This window comes from Cyrtonyx montezumae, unplaced genomic scaffold, assembly GCF_038088225.1.
Source record: "Cyrtonyx montezumae isolate F1298 unplaced genomic scaffold, pur_monq_1.0 scaffold_31, whole genome shotgun sequence".
Taxonomy (NCBI): Eukaryota; Metazoa; Chordata; class Aves; order Galliformes; family Odontophoridae; genus Cyrtonyx; species Cyrtonyx montezumae.
Window position 1 is genome coordinate 445,965 of NW_027072036.1, and position 23,744 is coordinate 469,708.

General features: G+C 45.1%; 1 protein-coding gene across 1 annotated transcript in view; it reads right to left on the reverse strand.

The window, feature by feature from the left end:
• Positions 1-451: 451 nt before the first annotated feature.
• Positions 452-23,744, reverse strand: part of ARID1A (AT-rich interaction domain 1A) — a 54,532-nt gene continuing 31,239 nt past the window's right edge. The window contains exons 5-20 of the mRNA XM_065744358.1: positions 17,178-17,418; positions 16,703-16,792; positions 15,877-16,044; positions 14,962-15,277; positions 13,547-13,692; positions 13,352-13,461; positions 12,286-12,495; positions 11,556-11,763; positions 7,607-7,739; positions 7,070-7,242; positions 6,744-6,894; positions 6,458-6,586; positions 6,260-6,356; positions 3,972-4,845; positions 3,530-3,660; positions 452-2,721 (exon numbers count right to left, since the gene is read on the reverse strand). Of these exons, the coding sequence (XP_065600430.1) occupies positions 1,000-2,721; positions 3,530-3,660; positions 3,972-4,845; positions 6,260-6,356; positions 6,458-6,586; positions 6,744-6,894; positions 7,070-7,242; positions 7,607-7,739; positions 11,556-11,763; positions 12,286-12,495; positions 13,352-13,461; positions 13,547-13,692; positions 14,962-15,277; positions 15,877-16,044; positions 16,703-16,792; positions 17,178-17,418 (4,899 nt within the window). The 3' untranslated portion in view covers positions 452-999. The remainder of the gene's footprint in view (positions 2,722-3,529; positions 3,661-3,971; positions 4,846-6,259; positions 6,357-6,457; positions 6,587-6,743; positions 6,895-7,069; positions 7,243-7,606; positions 7,740-11,555; positions 11,764-12,285; positions 12,496-13,351; positions 13,462-13,546; positions 13,693-14,961; positions 15,278-15,876; positions 16,045-16,702; positions 16,793-17,177; positions 17,419-23,744) is intronic.

The window sequence follows — 23,744 nt, forward strand, 5'->3', positions numbered from 1 at the left end:
AAAGAAAACAAAAACAGGTAAAATAAACTATAAGTTGATTGGCTGCTGAGACAGCAATGACTTTATACACAGAGACCTGTACAGCACCCTCCAGGGAGGGATGTCTGGCAAGAGATTAAATAATTGTGTCTCGCTTTTGCAGGTCATCAACTCGTTAACTCGTCATACTAGAAAGGGGTGGGGAAAGGGGAACAAAACTGCAAGGAATCTTAGGGTATGTGCAATGTACAACGTCATAGATATATACACACGTGGCAGCATTCAGGCTGCAGCTAAAGGTTAAAACCAGTTCTAAGAGGTGATCTCAGGGTTATTCATACAATCAAGGAGGAAGAGAGAAAGAGGTCAGGGTGTTGTAGGTTCACACATGATACTTTGGGGGAAAAGCCTTTTTTCTCCTCAACATTAACTAAAAACATTTTTAAAAACTACAGCTTGCTGCTGATCCAGCGTTTCTTTTTTTGTTTGTTTTTTCCCATGTGAGACAGTATTACAGTATGTTTACAGTTTAAGGTGTACAGTACATGAAGTTCTACACGCTACTGCACAGGCCTCCCTTGGACAAGGTCTGTTCACAACTGGAAACTTCTTGGTTCCTGAAAGATTGTGAATGTACAACAATAAACCACAGAGTTCAGCAGTCACTTTTGTCCTTCAGAGTTTACCATTAAAAACAGTTATGAAAGTGGAGCCTGTCAATGTGGTAACACGGCAAGTCGTTTTCCCCAAACTCACTGTAAACGACAGTAACTTTGGTTAAAATTAAAAAAAAAAATTCTTCTATGTAGATAGAACTTTGTCTCCTTTAATAAGGGATTCAGGACAGATTTGGAGGGCAGGGGATGGGGAAAGGGAATGGGGATATCTTTCCCCAAGGGAGAAGGACAGCGCAGGGCAGACAGTGGATTCTGAGGTGGTTTTGCATAAATAAAGGGCAACAGTCAGTTTCTAAATTCTCCACTCACGCACACGCACACAGGGTCTCGGATCCCACAGCTGTCATGACTGGCCAATTAAAAACAGTACATCACAAATAACTTGTGAAACCAAAGAGTTCATCAAAGGCGACACGGAGATGTCCAACAGCCGCGACTCATACAACGTGAACTCTGAGTGGTTCTCGTCCACCTTGGCCAGGGCGAGCAGTGCCCGAGCAGCTCGGCGCATCATGTCCACGCTCGTCGACTCAAAGGGCGTGTTCTGCATGTGCATCAGGCCAGCCTGGCTCTGCTGGAATTGCGCCGCAGCCAGGCTGTCCTCCAAGAAGCCCAGCAAGTTGCCAATGCTCCCCTTCTGCACAGCAATCGCTCTTGCTGCCAGGCTGTCCCCCTGTGCCAAGTTGGCCAGTAGTACCACAGCCATCTCTCGACACACCGGGTTCTTTCTGTCACTAAGGAAACGCACCAGGGTGCTGTACAGCTTCTCCAAGCGACTGAAAGGGGGAGTTGCAAGAATCAAATCCACGTTGTTGTCCTGGATGCTGAGTTTGCTGAGTGTTTCCAAAACCAGTCTCTGAGGGGAGAGGACCGCATTTGGCCCCAACGTTGGAAAGGGGTCCTGGGCCTCTGCTGATGGACATACTGCCCAGTGGAGGAGACCATCCAGTATAGGCAAACATATGCTTTCTGGGTAAGGGGACAGGTCCAGCTGGCCAGAAATGTTGGCCAGTGTGACCAGTGTATTTTCACGCAGCACCTCTAGGCAGTCCCACCACCACTCCACCTTGTTGCAGCTCACCCCTTGGTCCTGCTCCTCCTCCTTCTCATAGGTCAGGGGTGCCTGCTTGCGCTCTGGATGCTTATGGTGTAAGAGAATCAGTTTCCCTAGAATCAGCAGCAGCCCAGGATGTTTGGACATTTCAAAGTCATTGCCCGGCACAAACGATAAACTCCTGATGACATTGGACACACAGATGCAGCGCTTCGCCAGAGAGTCCTGCCAGTCTTGGATGGTACAGAGGGGCGTCTCGTCTTTACTGTGAGGCTCATCCTCCAGAATTTTTATATTTCTGTGGCTCTGAGCTGGACTAATGCCAAATGGAAACTTACTTTCTTTCTCCATTTCTGAAGCTTTGGCCTCTTCCTCCTCCCCTGATAATGAGCTTGGACATGCTGAAAGCATGTCGTCCATGGTGGCAGTTATTCTCTTCTCTGAGGAGCTGTCAGATGGATGAGCATCTCCGTCTCTAGAGCTTGGATTGCTCTCAGCTGCAGAACGTTTCCTTGATATAGAACTGCAGGATGCTCGTTTGTGAATCATAGGTAGCTCCATCTTGCTCTCAAAGTGGGTCTGAATGTGCTCAGTAGTGTCACCGCCACCAATCCGCCAGTGCAGCAGGCCGCTCTCAAACTCCTGCACTCGCCCCAGCTTGTCTGAATAATCTACCACGAAAGGGTCATTCTTCTGCACAATCTTGATCGGAAGCTTGTCAAATTTACTAACTAATTTCTCCTCGCTGCACTCTAGAGGTGCTTTGTCCTTGCTCAAAAATGCAGCCTCCTCCTCTTCCTCATCATCTTCTTCCTCCTCATAGTTCAAGCTCCGTAGTTCCTCATCCTCCTCTCCTTCCTCATGAGAAGAAGCTGAAGATCTGCAGAACCTCTGGGGATCTAATAGTGTTCTTTGCCCAGGGTCTCCCACCTCGTATTCCTTCAGGATTCCAAAGATCTCAATCAGGCAGCGCCGGAAATACTCCACCAGGAGTTCCAGCAGGCCTGGCAGCTGTGGGGGAGGAGAAAAACGGGAGGGGAAGGAAGGAAGAAAGGGCACAGTGATCATAAAACAACTTAGGCCACTATGAACAACTGGAAAAAACACTGCATGAAGGGCAGAGAACTCAAGCAGTGCTGTTAATTAATGAGATCTTTTCATGCTGGCAATAAGCTATTTGCAAAAGAGTTTTCCGTTCTCTGAGAACAGAAAGAAGGGGGAAACAGATCCTGACTGTCAGGAGCAGTCCACAAACTCATACCTGTGCAAACACAGACACTATTGGTTTTATCTCCTCTCCAATAAATACACTGAAAGGAGCAGGGCAATACTAAGCAAAGGGCCTTTATAGTACTGTGCAACAGCTTTGACAACAGCCACACAGGCACAACTAACTCATGGAGATAGGGTGGCCTTCAGACGAGCGCCTAAACCATGCTGCACACTGACACATGGGGAAAGACAGAGCCATCTCACAAGGATAGGCAAAGCAGCATTTGACCCTTCACAGCGCTCTGCTGCAAAGCTCCTCCTGGCCTCCCCCCTGTGATTCTCTTTCTGCATTAGAGGCAATATATTCCACCAGAGAGGAGAAACTGCACACTTGCACACCAACAAAATGGAAATTCACAGGTCAGTGAGCACTCAGTGCAGCTCCACAGACCTGGCATACTTTTCAGACCTGACACACACCACAGGCACAGGGATACCTGGCAGTATGGCTCTACAAGGGCACGAACTGCTTCTTACTATCTCACTGATAGAAAACTGTACAAACTTAGCACTTCAAAGACCTGCACCAGAGAGCATCTGCACCCACCTGGCTGAGGTTGAAGGTCATTATGCTGTTGTCATCATAAAGCAGGATGTTTATGGTATCTAAGGCCCACGTACTTTCAGCTAACAGCCCAGACTTCAGAGACATCATCACTCTCCATGCTTCAGGAGTTCCTGGAACATAAACACATGATAATTCCAGCTCCCGGAGTTTAAAAACAAAAATGAGATACCTGATACTGCTTTCTGGTCCCACAAAGAGCACAGACTACTTAACGTGTTGTGCAGACTCCATGCAAAAGCAGTCTCTGAACAGGCAATGCTCAACACAAACATTATATGCGATATTCCAACTAATTTGGGAAAGGAGTGTTACTACAAAGCTGGCAGAGCCCTTCCATTTGGCAGCACTGCACCAAAGAGTAATAGTGACACCCAGCCTCTTGATGATAAGGACAAGCAGAAAAGCAGGAGTTTCCTCTTACCAATATCTTTTGCTGTCAGACGCCTCCTTTGTTTTAATACAGGTTGAGTAGCTTCTACTGATCCTGGAGGGAAGGTGATGTCTCTTCGTATCATGGGAGGCTGTACAGCTGCTGGTGTGATGTGTGAGGCAGGGACTGGTGGTCCTGCCTTCTGCATTTTCATCCCCGAGTGCAGAAACGGAGATTTACTGGGAGAAGTGCGATTCTCCAGAGGTCTGGGCAGAGGTGCTGGGCTGGATACCTGAGGAATGTGATTCTGCATGCTAGGAGGGGTCTGATAGTTAGACTGAGGTGGCCTAGTCATTGGGGGAACGGTTGCAGAGGGGCCGTACGGAGGCTGCCGATTCCCATGGGAAGGCCATGGTCCCTCATGGTTTACCCTCTGTTCTGAATGCAGTATATCATCTGCTCGAGTCACTCCATGATAAGCAGGCCCCTGGGGTGCAGAGCCCGTGCTCTGCCGATTCGGATAGCTGTACCCTATTTCGTTGCGCCCTTGCCACATGGCGCTTTGCTGGGGGCCCTCTGGAGCAGACTGGATAGGACCCCCCATCATCTGAGGAGGCATGTTTTGTTGAGCACTGGAGCCTGGGGGAGCTGAGACCCTGTCTCTGCCAAATTGGAATGGGAACTGGCTCTGTGGCCCTCCGGCAGATCGACGGTCAGCAGCAGGGTATGTGCTCCCATACTGGTTATACAGGTCCTGCTGTGGAGAAGGCTGTGCAGCCTGCTGCTGGCTTGGTTGCTGAGTTTGTGCTGGAGGCAGCTGCTGCTGTGTCTGCCCCTGCCCAGCACTGTATGGGACATTGTACATCTCCCCTTCGTGCCGCTTGGCAGCTGGGCCGTAGCTGCCATCCATCGGTCGCTTGTAATTCTAGATGGAAAATGAAGGCATTGACAACATAAGATTATTAAACTGGAAACAGACAACCCAAACACAGTGAGAAGAAACTTCAGAGTCAGAGGACAAAGCTCCACAGCCTGGCCCATAAGAGGGCAAGACTATTCTCAGAGTAAGCCATTCCAAGGCAATCTGGATCAAGGTTGCAGTTTCACAAGCCAAGACCAACTCCTTGCAGCTGGCTGCATACCTTCCTTGTGTAGATTCTATTAGAACGCTTCAAGGAGAGAAATCTGCCCAGAGAAAGGACTTTCCTGTAGAAAAGACTCAGCCCTAGTGTACATTCACCACAAATCATACTGCGTACAGGTACTTCTTTCTTTCCAAGTCCAGGAATTTCATCAGACTCTCTCTCTGTTTTCTTAGAAAGCACAGGTTTTTTGCTCAAGCATCAAACTAAACATGTTGAAAACTGTTGTACTTCTTGCTCCTTCCTTTCCTGAATATTTCAATACACATCACTGAAAGAAACAAGAACTCTTCTTCCCCCTACTGCTTTGAAGTGCAGAAGTAGAAAACACTCAATTGCTGAGACAAAATTAAAAACCAAGACCTCTCTACCCCCACGGGTCTGTGTTCTAGCTGTTACAGTTAACTCAGAAGCCCTACAGTCATGACTGGCTTCAGATGGAGCTCTAGGGCTTTAACGATGACAAGTACCAGAAAAATTCAAACTCTTGGCTCACAGCCCTGTGGCTCTGGTTGCAGAGCCAAATTGCAGAGCAGTTGAAATTATTCTTAGCACAGATCTGAAAGTACCCTCTCTACACACTCCTCAACTTGAGGGCTTAGAATTATCATGAAAACATTATGCATCTTGACAATGATACAAAGAGCAAGTCATATATAAGGATTAAGGAAAGAGATATGCATTCATTCAAACTCTGCTCTGGAAAAAAGCCAACGTTTTTGAGAAGACACAGAAGGCAGTGGGGGCAATGAGGATGTGGAGGCAGTTCTGAAGCCTTTGCCTGCAGACTCGGTAAGGCTGACACAGAACGATCCACCTGAAATGCTTCTCCTGAACAACAAAAGAGTTCTTCTGAACAACGTCATGTCATCACCCAAACCCAAAGTGTTACAGAAACAGAATGGGATTCAGAAAGCTCCAGAGGAGCAAGAATGCTTCCTGACCAGATCATGTTCGTTTGGAAACTACGTAAGTTGTTTTCTCCAAACGTTGTATTTTTCTAACACAACACTGGAAATGCTAATTAAAACTTCTGTTGCCTAATTGGAAACTGTCAAGAAAGCCTCTTGTAAAACATACTTAATTCCGTTCGGTACCTACACATACAGCAAACACACATTCCAGAGCTTTCATCAGCCTTTTTTTCACACTTGGCACAGATACAACTCCTCATTCTGATACTTTCTGATAACCTACCTGCTGTTGCTGTTGATACATGGTAGTTTGCTGGCTAGGGAAGGGGCTGCTAGAGGATGTGCCTTGAGTGGAAAATTGATTGCCATAGGAATCATGTCTGGAAAAGAAACACACATCACTTTTCTCATCAGCTACATTTCTCTGTAACAGTACTTGTCCAACTCGAAAGAGCTCTTTGTGGCAACACCCCACACAAACCTTTGTTGCTGCTGCTGCTGAGGGTAGCGGCTAGGAGAGTACATCCCCGACTCCGAGGTGGAAGGCATGATGTTTGGCTGTGGAGCTCCAGCTGCTAAGTTGCCCTCTGGTCCCATGCCTGGCTCTGTCCTACATGGAAACAAGTGACAAATTTTGTAACATTCCTCTTACACCTCAAATGAAAAGCAAAAAAGCAATGATCAGGCAAGTCAAAGCAACAATGAGAAAGCAATCTGTTCAGTTGAAACAAGCAAATCAGGAAAATCATTGTGGCTAAAGCACCCACCTCACTCTGTCGTAAGGACCACCGTAGGGATAGTGTGGTCGCTGTCCCATGGCCATATTACCCATCCCTGGACCTGTAGCACGATTGTAGGGGTCACCCATACCACTGTTGGGGCCCTGCCCTGAGGACATGAAAGGATCACTTCCTGGAGCTAAAAGAACAAAAGAAAGATAAGCATAAACATCTATCTCTGCATTAGAAAGAAACACCCCTTCTTTGGTGAAAGAAGGACAAGTAGCTCTCCTACAGCACATTCCAGCATTCATCCAGATACACCAATAGTGCTCATAAAGAAAAGGGACAAGGGTACACATGGACTTCCTCACCTTTCCTCATACTACTATAAGGATCTTTATTTGGCTCATAAGACATGCGACCCATCATGTCGGAGGTATTCATGCTGGGCTGGTACCCTGGATTTGGAGTCATGGAGTTCCGCTTCTGGAACGTGGGATCACTGCCATCCGTAAAGGCATCTTGAAGGCCCACTGAGTTACTCCTGATTTAAAAACAAAACAAATCCAGAGATTTTTAGAGGCCCACAGTGCTTTCTCAGTATTCTTCCTTCCACATATTCCCTGACAGATATTCCTACCCCCTAGAAGGACCAAAATCAGGCTTCTCCAGGAGAGGCAAGAATCTACAATGCTATCCTTATCAAATCCCCAAAGTAGAAGTTATTCATACACACAACAAAAACACAGTCAACAATGTCACTGTGACCTATTAACAAAGTAGCAAAGCCTAGCAGTCCTATTTAAAACAGGCACTTAAGTCTCCAGCCATCTGTGGGAGCAGCCTTTTGGCAACCTCACAATCACAACTCACATCCAGAAAGGTGGAAGAGTGCAAGGTTTGCATACCTGATGCCTGGCAAAGGAGGCATCTGACTGTGTGGTGTAGATGCTGGAGTTGGAGGCTTCAAGTCTCCTCCTTCTGCCATGGAGCTGCTGGTGGACTGAGGCGTCTGAGGACCCTGCATTGAGCCTGAACCCGCTGCAAGAACACAAACGTGGCATGAGCAGCTTTGCACCTTACAGATGAAACCCAGAACCTCCCGAAGTACCACCCTCTATAACAGCTAGTGATTAGTCTCTGAAGAAAGAGACAGATGAAACATGGCCAAAACAGTACAAGGAGTGTAATGCCTCCAAGGACATACCAGACCAGACTTCCCACAACTCTACAATTGTAGAGTTGAAGCTGAAAGGATGTGCTCATTTTTACTACAATTTTTTATTTATTTATTTTTACACACAGTGGCATTGCTGTAGCACTCTGTCCAGTTGTCCAAGCTATCTAATCTCAGAGGTTGGTGCTCTACAGTGGACCACGCAGTAGAGAACGTTTCTTCCTGCCAAATGACAACCTCTGACCCCACTGCCCTCCCATTCTAATTCTGGTCAGAAAGAAAGTGGGTTTAAGTCCTCCCCCAGAAGCTTTACAAGTCTTTCCACTTGGCGGAAACTAGGACTTTGCAGTCACTGGGTAACCCTGAACAAGGCTCCTCTGTCTGCTCTGCCCTTCCAGTGGGGTTAATTCACACAGGTGAAATTTAGGCACCACTCCCAAGAATTCCTGGAACAAGTAATTCCAGAGATGCGGGATCTTTCACTAAACAACAAAACCTGTTCAGCAAGTTCCCTGACCCTGTACAGGCTGCTTTACATCACTGTAAGCTTTCATCAAAAATCCAAGGCCATCAGGTGTGATCCAGCTGTGCTGGGAGCAGCAAAGCTCTGCAGCAAAGATCGCTGTCAGCTCTCAGGTTTATAAGCTCTTCACAGCTGGCAAGAGCTGAGCTCTTAACATTTCTATTAGTTACCATCTCCAGCACCCAATATCCCTCAGCTTCAGCCCTGCTAGTTGATGAGTCATTTCAGCTATTCATTAAAATCCTCTGAGGTCATGTCCAGGGCACATTTGTTTACACCCCACCTTCCTGGCACCCTGTCCTCCTCTCTGTGACTCCCTCCCAGCCCAGGAGCTCTCGGCAGAAGAAAGGGCAGAGACAAGCTCAGCAGGGAGTTTCATTCATGAACCCTCCCTGCAGTTCTCTTTCCCTTCTCAGCAGTGGTTTGGTTCCACTTGCTTCCCCCAGGAATTTGCTGTTGTCTATGTGCTTCACAAATGCTGGCAGCAGCAGGAATTGGCCTCCAGACATTCCCCGCTTCACTGCCATTTGGTGTTTGTCCCCACCCCCTGCTGGCCCTCCCACTCACAAATTTACACACAGTTGGAGCCAGGCCAATTCCATGCTCTGGGAATTAAAGCCCAACAGTTGGCTGATTACAGCTCCCCAGGGACATGCTGCAGTTTGAGAGCGGGAACCCAAGAACCCATGCTGAGCACCCACAAGGCAATCCCTAGTCCTCTTCAGAGGCCTTTCTCTAAACAGTTTTTCTTCTTTAGGGTGAAGAAGGCACAATGAATGGAAAGTAGCTTTAGCACCAAGAGCTCTTCTCTGACTGCTGCCCAGCAAGGCTCTTACATCCTCCAGGGCCGCACACAGTGGCTAATGCAGAACCATACAGTGTGGCCTCTATCACTGATAAAGCACTGAAAAGTTAACTTTGACACAACAGGCTGAAATTAAATGTAAGACAACGTCAACAGGTTACAGAGTCTGCAAGGAGAGCAAATCACTTATGTCTGCCTATATGAGAGTCCCTCCCACATACAATGGCATTCCAGCACACTCCACTGTTGCCCACTCAGTTTTCCAATAGGGAAGTGCTCCAGAAGGGTGATTCCTTGGCAAACAGGCTCACAAGCTTTAAGGATGGTACTAAAATGGGCCTCATGGAACAGCCCTGGAACAGCTGTGCCCTTGGGACTCAATGTTCATCTACAGCTTCGAAGCCTGGAGCTAGAGCTGAGACTACCTTTTGTGTTGTATCCTCTGCCCTCACTCCTGCTAATGCAGGAGAGCAAGAGAGAGGAAGAAAACGAAAATGAAAAAGGAGCACAAACAGGCTGAGTGATAAGCCTAAAAGCATCACAGCAACCAACCACGACTCAGTCCTGCTTCTCCACAGTACTAGTTACAAGAGTCTGGAGTAAGACAAGCAAGACAAGAGAGCAGTTTAAGTGGGAAAGAGAGAACAGTCCTCACACAGCAGCAGTCACACTGATGAACTAAAGTCAACAGAGCTGCACAAACCTGTGGTTTGTGATAGCAACCCTGCCAATTCCAACCACTGATGTGCTGAAGCATGAGATCAGTTGTAGCACAGCCCTACAAGGCAGACTTGGGACTTTCACATGCCACATTTGCTAAAACAAAAGAAAACCTGATGTATCATCTAATCAATTCTGACAGGCACCCACTGCTACAAGAAGTTTCAAGTGGCTTCCCAAACATCTCAGCTCTCTCCAAATAAACGCCAAATTTTCATAGCTTCTTTCTTCCACTGCACGCTCTCTCAGGGGGCAAGAAATGTGTTTTGGAAAGAAAGTGAAGAGGGATTCATAGTTGAGTCTAAGAACTTAGAAACAGCATTAGACAGAGATTTGTTATAATGAAACAAAAGTCATTTTCACTTCACCAAGGCGAGTCTATACTAGGACAAGTTACCTGACAGGTAGAAAGATATTATTCTGCTCTGCAAGAAAAACTCTAACCAAGAGAATAGATAAATGCAGTTGTTAACACTATATTTGGACAAGAACATTTCCAGTCAAGGGCTTAGCAAGGCCTAGAGACAACTGCAGTACAATCAAACCAAGAGTTCACTATTCCACTGCTCAGGAGCTAGGCATAGATGACACCAAGTTTCAGCAACAAAAAGGCTTTTTGTTGTTGTTGTTTTTTAAGCAAACAGAGCCACAGTTCTTACTTCTCCCACACAAACAAGCTCCTGACCAGAAAGAGCACCTGAGGGTTTTCCTTATAAAACAAGCTAAAAAACTGAAGCTTAAAGGGTTGAAAAGCTCAGCTGCAATTCAAGTGGCAAACTCAATGCAGATAAGACAGAAACTATCAGACCTTTCGAAGACTAAAGAGTACAGCGTGCACTGCTAGTCCAGCTGCTTTGTCATTTTTTTCTTTTTTTCTTAGTTTATTTTAACAAATCTGAATTAAGTCTGTGATTAAATCTTCAGAAATTTGAGCACTCCATCACATTTGAAACAACACCATGAAGATTAATGAATTACAAACTTTTTTAGAAGTTTATTTTAAAGGGTTTCAGCTCTAGAACATTTAATTCATAACAGGCTTAAACAGGCTTACAAAGCTCTCCAGGCACGAAGTCTGAAAGTACTCACTTGCCAAAGACAAAAAGAATTAGCTGACAAGGAAGGTGAGTGCAAATGTACACCAACCATTTGTTCCCAAAAGGAAGAAGCTGCATAATCAGAACAAGCACAACTTTTCTAGAAAGTTCCCAAAGATCAAAGAGTAACAACAGGGGATGTTGTTAGGAAGGGCAGAGAACATCTTGACAGTCGAACTCTAGGCTCCCCTCTCTCTCAAATTCTCATAAGGCATTCATGGACTGGAAAGCATTGAGGTGTGTGTACACAAGTATATGTTATACTTAGTTACAGAAGTTACACACAAGAGCTAAACCATCCCAACAGTCTTGACTGTTATATTCCCAGTATGATGTATATCAAATTCCCAGTATCATTCAAGTCCACACTACCAAACTATTTAATTTACAAACCACAGAACATTTAATTAAAGACAGACAGGAGGGCTGTTGGGAAGTCTGAAGCCAGTCTGACCACATGCAGTCATGCACACTATGCTAAAGGGTCCCCTGGTTCAAATATTCATTGCACACCTTAACTAGTGTCAATACTCACCTGGAGATGGAGGCTGTATCTTAGTCTGAGACTTCTTCGAATCAGCTGCTGCAAAGATATCTGGAGGGGGGTCTTCACCTCGCTCAATCTTGCACTCAAAGGCATAGAGACACTGGATGTACTGCTTCTTCAAAGAACTAGCTGCACTGCTGGATGTGCCCACATTGAGATTTGTGGCTAACTCACGCCATTTCTTGTTTTTGTTGACCTGCAAAACCAAACATGAGACTCTAAACTCAAAATATTACTTATGTCTCCTCCAAGTAATAATCACTTGCCAGCTAAAACAAAGGATGCAGTAACAGTAAGCAGAGCAGATACAGCTGTGTTCAAGAACTAGTAAAGCCTTTTCCTCACCTACTGAAAAATTTTCCAAGAGGTACAGAAGACACCACACAGCAAATCAAATCAGCCATGAGGTCTGTCTTTACATCTGGCTGTTAAGAGCATCACCAATCTTTGCCATGGACAAAGAAAGGAAAAAAAAACTTGCACTGAATCTCAAGACACACTGTTCCCAAGCAGACAATGAGAAAGCAAACGTTTGGCTAGCTGAAAGAATCCTGGGTTTTGTAAGTTATTTAAAAAAACAAAAATAAACACAGTTAAATGGAAAGTCAAGGTTTCTATCTAGGCACAAAGCCAACACTAAATTTGGTTGTCTACTGATGTGTTACTGCCATACACTGGGTAGCCCTGAGTGTCACCACACCAGTTGCTCAACACTCACCTGAGTTAATCCGCCAATCTCCTTCACTGAGATGTAGAGCCGGTAAAGGTCCAAGGGTTTTCTGCCAACTGCTGGGAGGTTTGTCATGCCCATGGCTTTCTCTTCAGTAAAGGCCAGGTAACGATCTACCCAGATCTTCCTCTCAGGCTCACCACCCAGCTCATAGAGTTTGGTGATCTTCTCATTGGTCGTAGTAGAGGAACTGGACTTCTAGGAAAAGGAAACATAACAGGACTGAGCAGCACAAAAACTCCTATCACATATTCAAGCAGTCAAGAGCACAAAGTTCTGCTGTTATATTGAGATCAGCTTTGTTCTAGACTCACACACATCAGTCTAATGACTCAATGGTATCAAGAAAACAGTCTGTACTTACAGAATATATATTTTTAAAAAGAAAAAAGTTTCATGAATGCTACAGAAACCAATCAAACCTCAAGGAAACATTGTAGAACAACCTCTTTGAGAGACTCTCTGCGGGCTCAATTGCTAAATGTACCAGGAAACACCTAAGACAACTTGCAAGATGCAACATCTCTAATCATTTCAAAAATTCGCAGTTAATATTTAAGAGCTGAGCACTCATCCACAGTTAGCAAAGCATCTTCGTGGTCTCCTGACATCTCAGATGTCTACAGTCTCATTAGCTATGTACTGCATTTGGCGACTTGGAAAAACTGACCCCCCCCCAGGAACATCTGCTCTGCTCCATTCCTTCAAATTAATAAAGCTGAGACTGGCCCGGGAATGACATGGGGACAGATTGATCTCTGGAAAGGGATAGGGAGGACAACACCCACACCATCTTGCTCACACCTAACAGGAGATACCAGCATATGCCACTCTCCAAAAGACAACACATCCCATCAGAAGACAGCCCACTCACTGCCACACTGCTGAGTTAAAACCGAGCTCACACACAGCAACAAGATACATGTACATCACAAACAGTCATGCTAATGACAAGTCTGATCGTGGTAGATGGCAAGTCAAGTTGGGCTCCTCTCAGAATCTACGCTGACTCGGTGATATTAAAAACATATGTATACATAAAAAGAAGTTTTACCTTTGACTTCGATTCTGCTTTTGGGGTCCCATCAGACTTATTGTTCATTTTAGTTGCAGGGGTTAATTTGACATCCGCAAGACCCATCATTTCAGGACTTGCTGCCATCCCTAGGAAGTTACAACAATCTATGACACTGCTTTCTAACCAACACCAATGAAGTCACCCAATGCCCAGCACTCAGCAACACCTTACCTGCAGAGTTGTTAGCCATACTCCCACCCATGGGATAAGGTGGGCCCTGGGGGTTGATCATGCCAGCCATGCTGTTAATTCCCTGTCCATAAGGAGGTCCAGTGCCCATCATTCCCCCTTGGTTCATGTTGGGATAGCCAGGAGGCCTACAGAAGGCAAGGCAGAAACAGACATTTACTCCAAATACAAAACATTCACATGGTGCCTTCTAACAAAACAGGTTGATGAGAAGAAGCCTTCCGCTACAGAAGCGGAAATTCAGCAAGTGAACAAAGACTGGGTGCTCTTTGAAAGCTTGCCCACTCCAGAACCTAAGGCTCACACTCAAAAGCAAAGGAGACACAACCCATTAGGAAAGAAGGACTTAAGCACTCAACAGTTCCAGCTTTCACCTTCATTCTCAAACTGAACTTGGTTTCAGGTCTTAAGTCACCTTCACAGGAAAGAAGTGATCTACAAATACTGTAGCACTGTGCATTTAAGTAAGAATACAGCACTTCTACGGATGTACAGTGCAGTGCTCCTATTTAATGGCTTTTCTCTCTTTACCTTTTGTTATCCACAGAAGGTACATGAGTGCACATGGGTCAGAAAACCACGCACACAACCGTCCCTTAAACACGTTATTCAAATTATAATACTGATGGATGCAATCTGTTTAACTTTGTGTTTCCTTAAGTTGATGCCTCTGATAGGTGTTTGGGAATTGACCTCTCAGCAGTCATCAGACACAAGATTGCAGAAATAAGCTTTAGGACGGGATCAAGAGTACAATGCCTAGTCAGACCACAGATGCATGTAAATCTAACAGCTTCACTGAGGTAGCCTAACTTATAAGCAAGTTTGTGGCTCTCATGGCATTCTGAGGCCACATAGTAAATCCTGTGAAACATGCAATTAAAGCAAAATAAAACACAGAAAACAGCTGTAAAGTTCAGCACAGGATTCCAGATCCTTTTCCCATAGCTGCTCATCGAAGCCCTAAAAGGAAGAGGTCTAATACAGCGGGGAAGCAATCCCCTGGTCAAGACCAATGGAGCTGGATAGATGGATGCTGTTTGCTACACTTGAGGACTTTACTACACATAAAGCAGCTTTAAAATTATCCATACTACAAAGTAGACCAGAACACCAAAACAACTTAAGGAAACACCAAAATAAAAAACACAGCATCCATCAATATTAAAAATTCACTAAGTAGGTCATTAACAAAATATTAAATTACACCACTTATTCAAGTATTTTGAAAAAAAATTGGGCAGTTAAGAAAAAGACTTCAACAAGGTAAAACTCTAAGGAAGCATACGTTCACTGTCAGCCTAGCACTGGGTTACCGCATGCATGGCTTTCAAACCCAGAAACAACACAGGGAATGGATTGAGTATGTTCAGACCAAGGGAATGTTCACGCCTCACCTGCTCTGGATGGAGTTGGCAGCAGCGTGCATGGCGGCAGCAGCCGCTTCTTGTGCTTTGCGATTCATGCTACCTGGTGGGGGGCACATCCCTGTCCCCACCTGAGGAGGCATATTCGCCATGTTAGGTCCGTAAGGTCTGTTCCCAATTGCTGCATGACTCATCCTCCCAGGAGGAAGCCCACTGTATGGAGGCACACCGGTCTGCCCGTGCATCTGGCTCCCTGCTGACATCGGGTTCATGCTTCCTCCCATCCCTGGACTGGGGTAATTGGCATTGGACAGAGCATTGTAGTTTGGCTGCCTGGGATAACCTCCTAAGAGATGAAACAAGGAGAAGACAGCGTTGTTCATCTCATTAGTTCCTGAAGCACCATACTAATCTTCCATCAGCAAATACTTAAAGATCACTAACAGAGATGAGGGGGAGTCTTAACACATCTACAAAAAGTCAAAGAACTTGGACAGAAGCCACATAACATGTGTTTTGACACAGCTAAGAAACAACATTGATTCTAAAGCTGCCTGATATTTTCCCAAACCTCAGCTAAGCATGCTGAGCTAAATGGTCCAGGACAGGATGTAAATAAACTCATTTAACCCTTTCCAAAACATACAGCACACCATTGTCTTCCGCTCTAAAGTGAACTGGCTTTTCTCTTAACACACTGGAGGTGCTACCCATATCTTTCTGAGAAGGAAAGATCCTACATGTAGAAGTACAGATAGCACTGAAATAACATCTTCCACAAATCTCAGCATAGTACTCAAGCACAAGTTGTTCCACCTCATGAGAAGGGAGCTGTTCCGCATCACCCATGGATTAAGAGGATACACCTCAAAATACATTCTCCAAAGACGTGACAGAGGCCTTTCCCATTTGCTGCACACAGTTGAGAAGCTGGCCATGCCTCACCTTGAGGGCCGTACTGCCCGGCCTGGGGTCCATAGCTTCCCATGGAGTTCTGCTGGTACGGCCCCATTGCAGCGTGCATCTGTCCTCCAGATGACTGACGGGGAGATAAGGCTGAGCCAGGCTGGGGAGAGCTGTACTGGGGCATCTGAGGATTCCTCTGCAAGTAACCTGGGCAGCCAGGAAGGGAAGCAGACAGAGAGTAAAGTACCTGGCAGTACCACTGGACACGTGTCTTAAGTAACAACAGCCCACAGAGCCCACTAGCATAACCCTTCTAGCAATAGCCAAGGCACATTTTACAGTTGTTGCTAGCAGTCCTAGCCACTAAGAACAGATTCAATTTCCTGTTTAAACCAAGGAAAAAAAAGAACTTAGCATTACAGGAAAAGACAGTAAATTAGCAAATTTTTGGGACTTCGTCACTTTTAGAATGTGTTTGTTTTTTTCTGGGTGACGTCCATATGCTTTCAGACTGACATTATACATTCATTTTCCCTATTCTCATATGAGGAAATGTCACCCAATATTGGTATGAGCACCTCTCATTCTGAAGCTTAACGTGACAGAACTTGGGCAACTAACATCTGCAGAAAAGACTTGGAAAAGACAGAAGAAATGTCTTATAAGCAAAATGATGAGCTTGCGTTGAACACTCAGAAACCAAAGGACAAGGAGCCAAAACACTTGTAGTTTACAATGCTGGCACAGCCTTTAGATGCTATCTCACCACAGAACTCATGTTATCAGGACAGGTAGTTTTTAGCTACGCATCCAGCTTTACCAACAGCTTTGTACCATTAAACCCTCTCTAATCCAAGTCACACACCTCGATCTTGCGCTATGCTTGACTGGTTCATGGAAGGATGCATGATACTGTCCGATTGGCCACTGGGTGGTCGTGGTGGCATCTGATTGCCTACACCACAAAAAGGAGAGCCGTTAATCACAAGAACTGCGCACCACAAAACTGAGGATGCAAGAGTGTTAAAACCAGAACTACAAACAGTTTCACAAGGACATCTTAGCCACAGTGAAGAAAAACAAGAGCAAGATCAGCCACACTAATGCGAGAAAATGACACTGCTGGTTTGCCAGCTATACCACCCACTGGACTGCATTCCCTACATGTTACAGGCATTTTAAAGGGAAAAAAAAGTAAAGATAGAAGAAAGACACCACAAGCTTCCAATAGCCACGTAATACTGACCCTGGCCAGTTTCTCCCCACTGACTATTTTAATTCTCTCTCTACATGCATTAGAGAGTTTAACCAAGCGATCAGTAGGTGCCAAGCAGTGTTACCTGGTACTGCAGCAGGTGAAAGCGGACCAGAGCGAGACTGAGCAACACTAGCTGGAGATCCAACAGGGGATGGGGAAGGCCCTCTGATGCCTGGCAGGTGAGGAGAGGTATGTGGAGAGAAAGGAGACTGAGCCGGGTTACTCTGCTCTCCTTGACTGCTGGAAATCCCTGATGTGCTTACTCCAGGGCTCAGGGCTCCTTCTGTACCCATGGGTAGATCATCTATTGAACCAGACAAGTCCTGCAACACACAAATAAACAGATCAGCCATCAGCAAAAAGAGACATGGGACTATTATCTCATATACCACCCAGAAAGAGTGAATTTCTCCCTTCGGCATACTACAGATTGAAATGAATCAACTTGGTTCATGTCACTGTATGTAATAAAGGTTGCTGAAGACTGAGGTGACTGCTGAATGTGTTGCACCCTGCTGCCTGCTCTGAACCCAGCAATTCCCTAGGTGGTTTGCTGAATGCTTCCTGATGGTCTGAACACCTAGCTCATTCTCCTACTTGCTTCTTTTAATTCAGTTTAGAGGCAAGAAACTTAAAAATGCATCAACAATACACGTAAAGCTGTATATGCAGAAGGTATAGTCACCAGGTATAGTGACTTGGAACAGAAACATCAGGAACAGAAAGCTCAGCCTCTGAACAACAGAAAATTCCTGCTTCACTGTAATTAATTCATAAACTTCACGTGAGCTTAGAAACTACTCACTTGAGATGAATAAAAACAAACTAAAGAGATATTTCAAAGAAAACTGTAGAACATTCTTCAGGGTTTCCACTTCCCTTTCTTCAACGGCAGCAAAATCTAGCATGTACAGTACTGACATTCAATGTTTAAGATTTGTTTGTTTGCTTGTTTTTAGAGAATACCCTTTGTGTTATGTGCATCAACCTTGTAAAAGGGAAGTATCAAAAAAAAAAAGTTTAAATCTATTGCAACACTCGCTGCGAAGCAACAGAGCCAAAAAACACTTGGCAAAAATGAGGTACTCCCAGGTACACTCCAAATGCAACAGCACTGGCTGCTTGATATTAAACTGCACTGGCTACCCAGAGTCAGCCTGGGGTAAATGAGCAAGGAACAGTCAACAACAGAATAAGACAAACAGCCTGTAGTGGCACATCTGAACACTACAGTGCAAAGTTAGAGCTATTCCAGCAATAAGAGATTCAGAGCATTACAGTTGGTTAAGAAATGTCAGACCAAAGCTTACTAGGCCCTTGCCCACCCTTTGAAAGTCTTTCAGAGCAATCAACCCTAGCTCAGAAGTGCCCTGGACTGAGCCCTGAAGGCATTTTAGACCAGGTTTCTCTCAACAGAATTCAGTTGACTGGCACAAACAGAGCCAACCTCACTGAAAACACCATGCAGAAAGAGTGAGCATGCTGAAAAGTCACTGGGACACCCTGGTCTCATTTACACTGGATGATGCCTTGCTTAGCAGCAGAGCCTGGAACACTCTTCTAACTCCCTGCAGCACACAAGGACCTCAGACACAAGATACTGCAAACGTATCAACCATCAGAAGCAAGAGTTTTTGGCCACACCTTAGAAAGCAGAAAACGGGTTACAGAAGATAAAAACAACATAAGAAATACTCAACCACCTCATCACACTTGTGAGAGTAATGTTCAGAAGGACAAATGGGAGCTCTTGGCATCAGCTGCATCACTTTTGATTGTCTGCTGCATAGGGCAACGTTGTCTATTTTACAGCAGAATTGGTGAACAGCATTTTTAAGAAATACTGGAAAACGCTACGTTTGAGCTGAAAGTGCCAGTGACTTGATGGGAGGGAGGACTGTGCATAGTCCTCTCCTTCCATCACTGCATCCACTTGAGAGAGAACTTCCTGTATAACAGTCTCAGAGGTACATGTGCTTATTTATGATGTATTACGTCCCCAAAAGCACACAAACACTACCTAGTTTGTTTTATGTCAATGAAAGGTTAAAAAAAAAATGCAGAAAAAGCATAAGAAAAGTGCCTATGAGATTCTGCAATTTTCACTAACTTCCTTACCTAGCACCAGCGGCACTGCTCACGTCTGCAGCTGTGTGGCTTTTTCACCTGGACAGCATCAAGAAACTGGGGAAACTATCTCAAGTGGCAGCAAGGGAATAGTTTCAACATTTCACATTAAAAGGCAACAACCAACACAGCCAAAAGCAGAATATTCTTCTTCTGTCTGCACTTCCTACCTAAGAGTGAGATTACTGTAAGATGCACATCTTGTCCTCTCTAGTCAGTGAGGGGACTGGAACATCCAGAAGCCAATTCAGTCCAACCTAAAATTGGTTTTAGCAACCACTGACATTCCTGTTACTTAAAGGCACTTCTAGGATAAATTAGTAAATGTATACACTTTTCATTGTCACTGAGATGGAACTGGAGGCCAAAACCCACTGCAGTTTTCAAATCCACAGCACTTCAGGGCAGTTAAATCTTCACAGCAGAGAGGGAGGCAGAGTCTATAGCTACCTAAATGAGAGATTTTCAGTCTCAGAGGAGAAGCACGTTACAAGGTATACCCAAGCAGGCATATAAGTATGAAAGAACAGGTACAGGGCAGCTATACAAGGTGAAGCCTGGAGCTTTCCATCCATTATAAGCAGTTGGGTGAAACACTTCTCCCAGAGGCAGGAGGAGTTTGCCTGCAGGAGGTCACCACACTCTGTGGTATGAGTGATGTTCATACACATCCTGGGCAGAATAAGAACATGTACTTTGGCAAAGCCAGGCATGAAAATATCTGCAATGCATAAAATGAAGCAATAGGAAAAACTGGTGGAATACTAACTCCTAAGCAACCAGACAGCAATCTTCAAAGCTGATGTCTTCGACCTTGCCTATGCATCAAAGCTTAACCTGAAGACTGCAAATCATTTAAAAACATTCAGCTTTAATTAAGTGAGTTAATACGGGGTTGCTTTAGACATGCAAGAAAAGGCCTCTCTACATTGCTGGCATACCATCCTGGACCTTGCATACACAAAAAGTTGGCCTTCCAGCTGTAAGTATTTGGATCAGATGCTCAGATCATCAGTTTACATTAGCTAAGAATGAAATTACATGTAAACTTTTCTTGGATGTTAGGACACATATGAATAGAAAGAAAGCAGTATCATACAAAATATTAACTCATTAAGAGAATTTCAGCTTTTGAGATGTTTAAATTTTATGAATTGCAACAATAAAGCCTTTTCCCAGCAAAGCAGTGGTCCACAAGCACAGCAGCATTTTTTAAGTGTTATTCAGCAGTGTTGAGTTTCTCAGAAATGCGATTCCCCCATGTGAAAGGAGAGAAGCAGAGACTAGAATGCTTATATGCAAGCAGCTCAGCAGTAGGAGCTGTTTTCCACCTACCAAGTCATTTTCTCAGGATGCAAAACATCAAGGCACTGAGTGGTTTCCTAACTAAACCTAAAGATGCCCTCCAGCTCTGATATCCCATTTATTCAAGTGCACCACAAATGAAGAGGGGAAAGAAATCTGTCTCCCTGCATACCACTTTAAGGACAGTTACAGCAGAGAAGCCTTGAAAAGGGAAAACCTTGTTGAAATAATGGAGACCTACTGCTGTCAGTGGGCCCTGGATTGAGCTGAAAGAGGAAAGGGTCAGCAAGGTTTTCTTTGCCTCCCAAAGAGCATCAGGAAGGGACCTGAAAGATGCAGCACCACGAGCAGGGCTCTCCTCTCCCCTCCTCCAGTGAACACAGCCAACGGAGCCCAGACAGGAGGTGAAGCTCAGCAGCAGTAATTCTGCCAACTTGAAGGAAACGTCAGGGGCTGGAGAATTTCCTCACGTGTTTCCAGTGTAGTTTTTATGCATTTTATTGCTCATCTGCCATGCAGATCAAAAACGCTGGAGGGATTCCAATCCTTTCACACACAATCTCACACTCCAAGCTGGCTGCAGCCCCAAAGCCTGAGTTTCTTCACTTGAAATACTGCCCAGTGTTATTTTGGGATGTGACCTGATAGCGGAAGCCCACAGAGACCCTGAGACGATAACTGTTCCAGCTGTGACTGGCTGCCCATTTCTCCCTGATGCCAGCATGGCTTTGCCAGTGCTGCTGACAAACAGGGACTCAGCAGCTTACACCTTCTTTTCACACCACAACAAAACCATGCCTGAAATCATGCAATCTAGTACTCAAAGGAGGGGGGCAGGGCAGTTCATTTATCTCAGGGAAAGGGCTGCAAATCCTGGCATGACCAGCCTAAGGGAGCTGCTTAGGTTATGCTGGAAACGTTGAGGTTTCTTTTACATGAAAGAGGGAACCACCACTGCACTGATATGAGATCATTTGTTAAACAAAAAGCTGAAACAATCAGAAATACTTATGATCAAGGTAAAGAAAACCCCAGAGGAGGACAGATTCGAGGCTCCCTGGCCCATCCCCCCACACCTGTCAGAGGAGGAAGGCTGACCAGAAAGCAAACTGACCTTCCCACTGAAGCCTCCTACAGTGCTCCCCCACAAACACCAGTAAGTGGGCATGAAAGCATGGGGTAAGAAGGAAGGCCCACCGGCAGACTGACACGACTGCAGGCACTGTCAGATCCCTAGATAGCACACAAGGAAATTATGAGCTGGCAACAAGCATGTGGTAAAGCTTATAGAAATCTGTAAAACCAGTTGCTTCCATGAAGGTACTTACAAGCAAGACCAGAGAACAATGGCTAAATTTATTTCCCATCCTTTCTGAAAGAAGAAAAGCATCTTCTTCACTTGTGACTAATTGAAATACTTACCTTCTGTTACAATTTCATTCCCTCTGCAGTTCAGTTTCCACTCATGCAAGACATACCAACAAAATCAAGCCAGTCCTCTCCTTCTCCTTTACTTCCCTACTCAAAATACCTCAATCTTTTCTATCCCAAAATTGACAGAGATGACTGGCAAGGCAGAATCTCCCTGCTATTTTGGGGAAAACTGACAGACTTGCTCCTTCTTTTAGAGTACAGACAAATTAATTGTGCATCTTATGCCTCACAGAGCACTGCAAGTCTGGGAGGCCACACTGTCCTCCAGGCTTGGAGGCCTGCACCACATCTTTCAGTTGCACAGAAGAAACAGGTAGAGACCAAACAATACACATCCTTAAGATGTCAGTTTATCCTTCATTGATTCTGAGTTCACATATGTGCATGAAAATATATACTTACCCCTTTCCCAAACTGATTAAGAGAACTAAGGACTAATTTGATAGATTCAAAATTGAGCAACATGAGCTTCACACAATCCTTGACCATGTGCAGCTTCCCTCCACTGCCAGGCACCTCTCAGCTCTCACTTTCCAAGCTACTGAAGGCTTTGCTTTCAGTGTAAAAAGCAAAGATGACTTTCTCCTGGCATAAAAAAAATGGAGAATACCCAGAAAGATGAGTGCAGCAGTAGCATGAGCTGCGCTGTGCACTTCCGTGATTTAGGAAAGCATTTTCAGCTTGGGGCATTGCCCCTTCTATCCCCCTGCAAACAGGATGAGACCAGCAACAAGGAACACAAGAGTTCTAATTCTACACTGAAATTGTTGGCTTTGGTCCCCACACCTTTTTCTGAGAAGTTCAGACTCTGACCTAAGCAGTCAGGGGGTTCTTAGGTCCTGCATCAAACTGCTGTGGAGAAAAGCTGAAGTTCCCATTTACAAAACTGAGCACATATTATGGTCCAATTACACACCACTTCCTGGCATATCTTAAATAAAGGAGAAGAGTTAGATTTTCACTACTGCAGGAAAAACCAACAGCTCAGTAAAACAAGGAACAGGAGGGTAACACTACCAAGGCTTCAGCCTTTGCTCAATCAAGTCCATATTCCCTTTCCTTATCAGGAGTTTAAGCTCCTCTCTTTGGTGTCATTGCTAACAATAAACCCAAGATGTGGACTAGAACACACGAGAGACTGGTGCAGTTTCCTTGCTCAAAGAAGTTGAGAAGCTCCTTCTTCCAGGCTGCCTTTAGACAAACTGGTAGAAGCTGCTGGCTGTAGTTGCACTGCAGGAAAAAGAGTGTTTGCAGATGAAGCTGTCAGGAGGAGGGGCTCAGTGCCACACAAGAAATTTCACCCTGGCTGCCAAAATAAGCTGCTGTTCTAATCCACCTCAGCACATCTAGGTGAGTAGGGCCACTTGCCAGAAGGCAGGTATGAAACCAAAAAGGGAGGAAGACAGATGAAGTGCTGCTGGCTTTGCTATGTTCCTGCAATGGGAGACCTGCAGAACAGCAGCACTGCTACCGCAGCAGCCATTGATTTTTTCAGAGGTCGATACTCCACTCCCACAGATCTGCTTGGCAGGGGCTTTAATCACATCTAGTGCTCCCACTCCAGGCCTCTTCTCCTCTTCCCCCTCCAAATAAAATTTCTAAAAAGGGGGGAGGAAGGGGGAGGGATAGGGGCTCTCCTCCCCTTTCAAACACTGAACAGGTTAACAAATTTCATATTCTCTCTCTTTGGAGAGGAGAGAGAGATTCAAAGCTGTAGCTGCAGCACAAAGTACAGAAGGAATAACACGATTAATCCACAGAAAAAGATGACACTGAAGGGAAA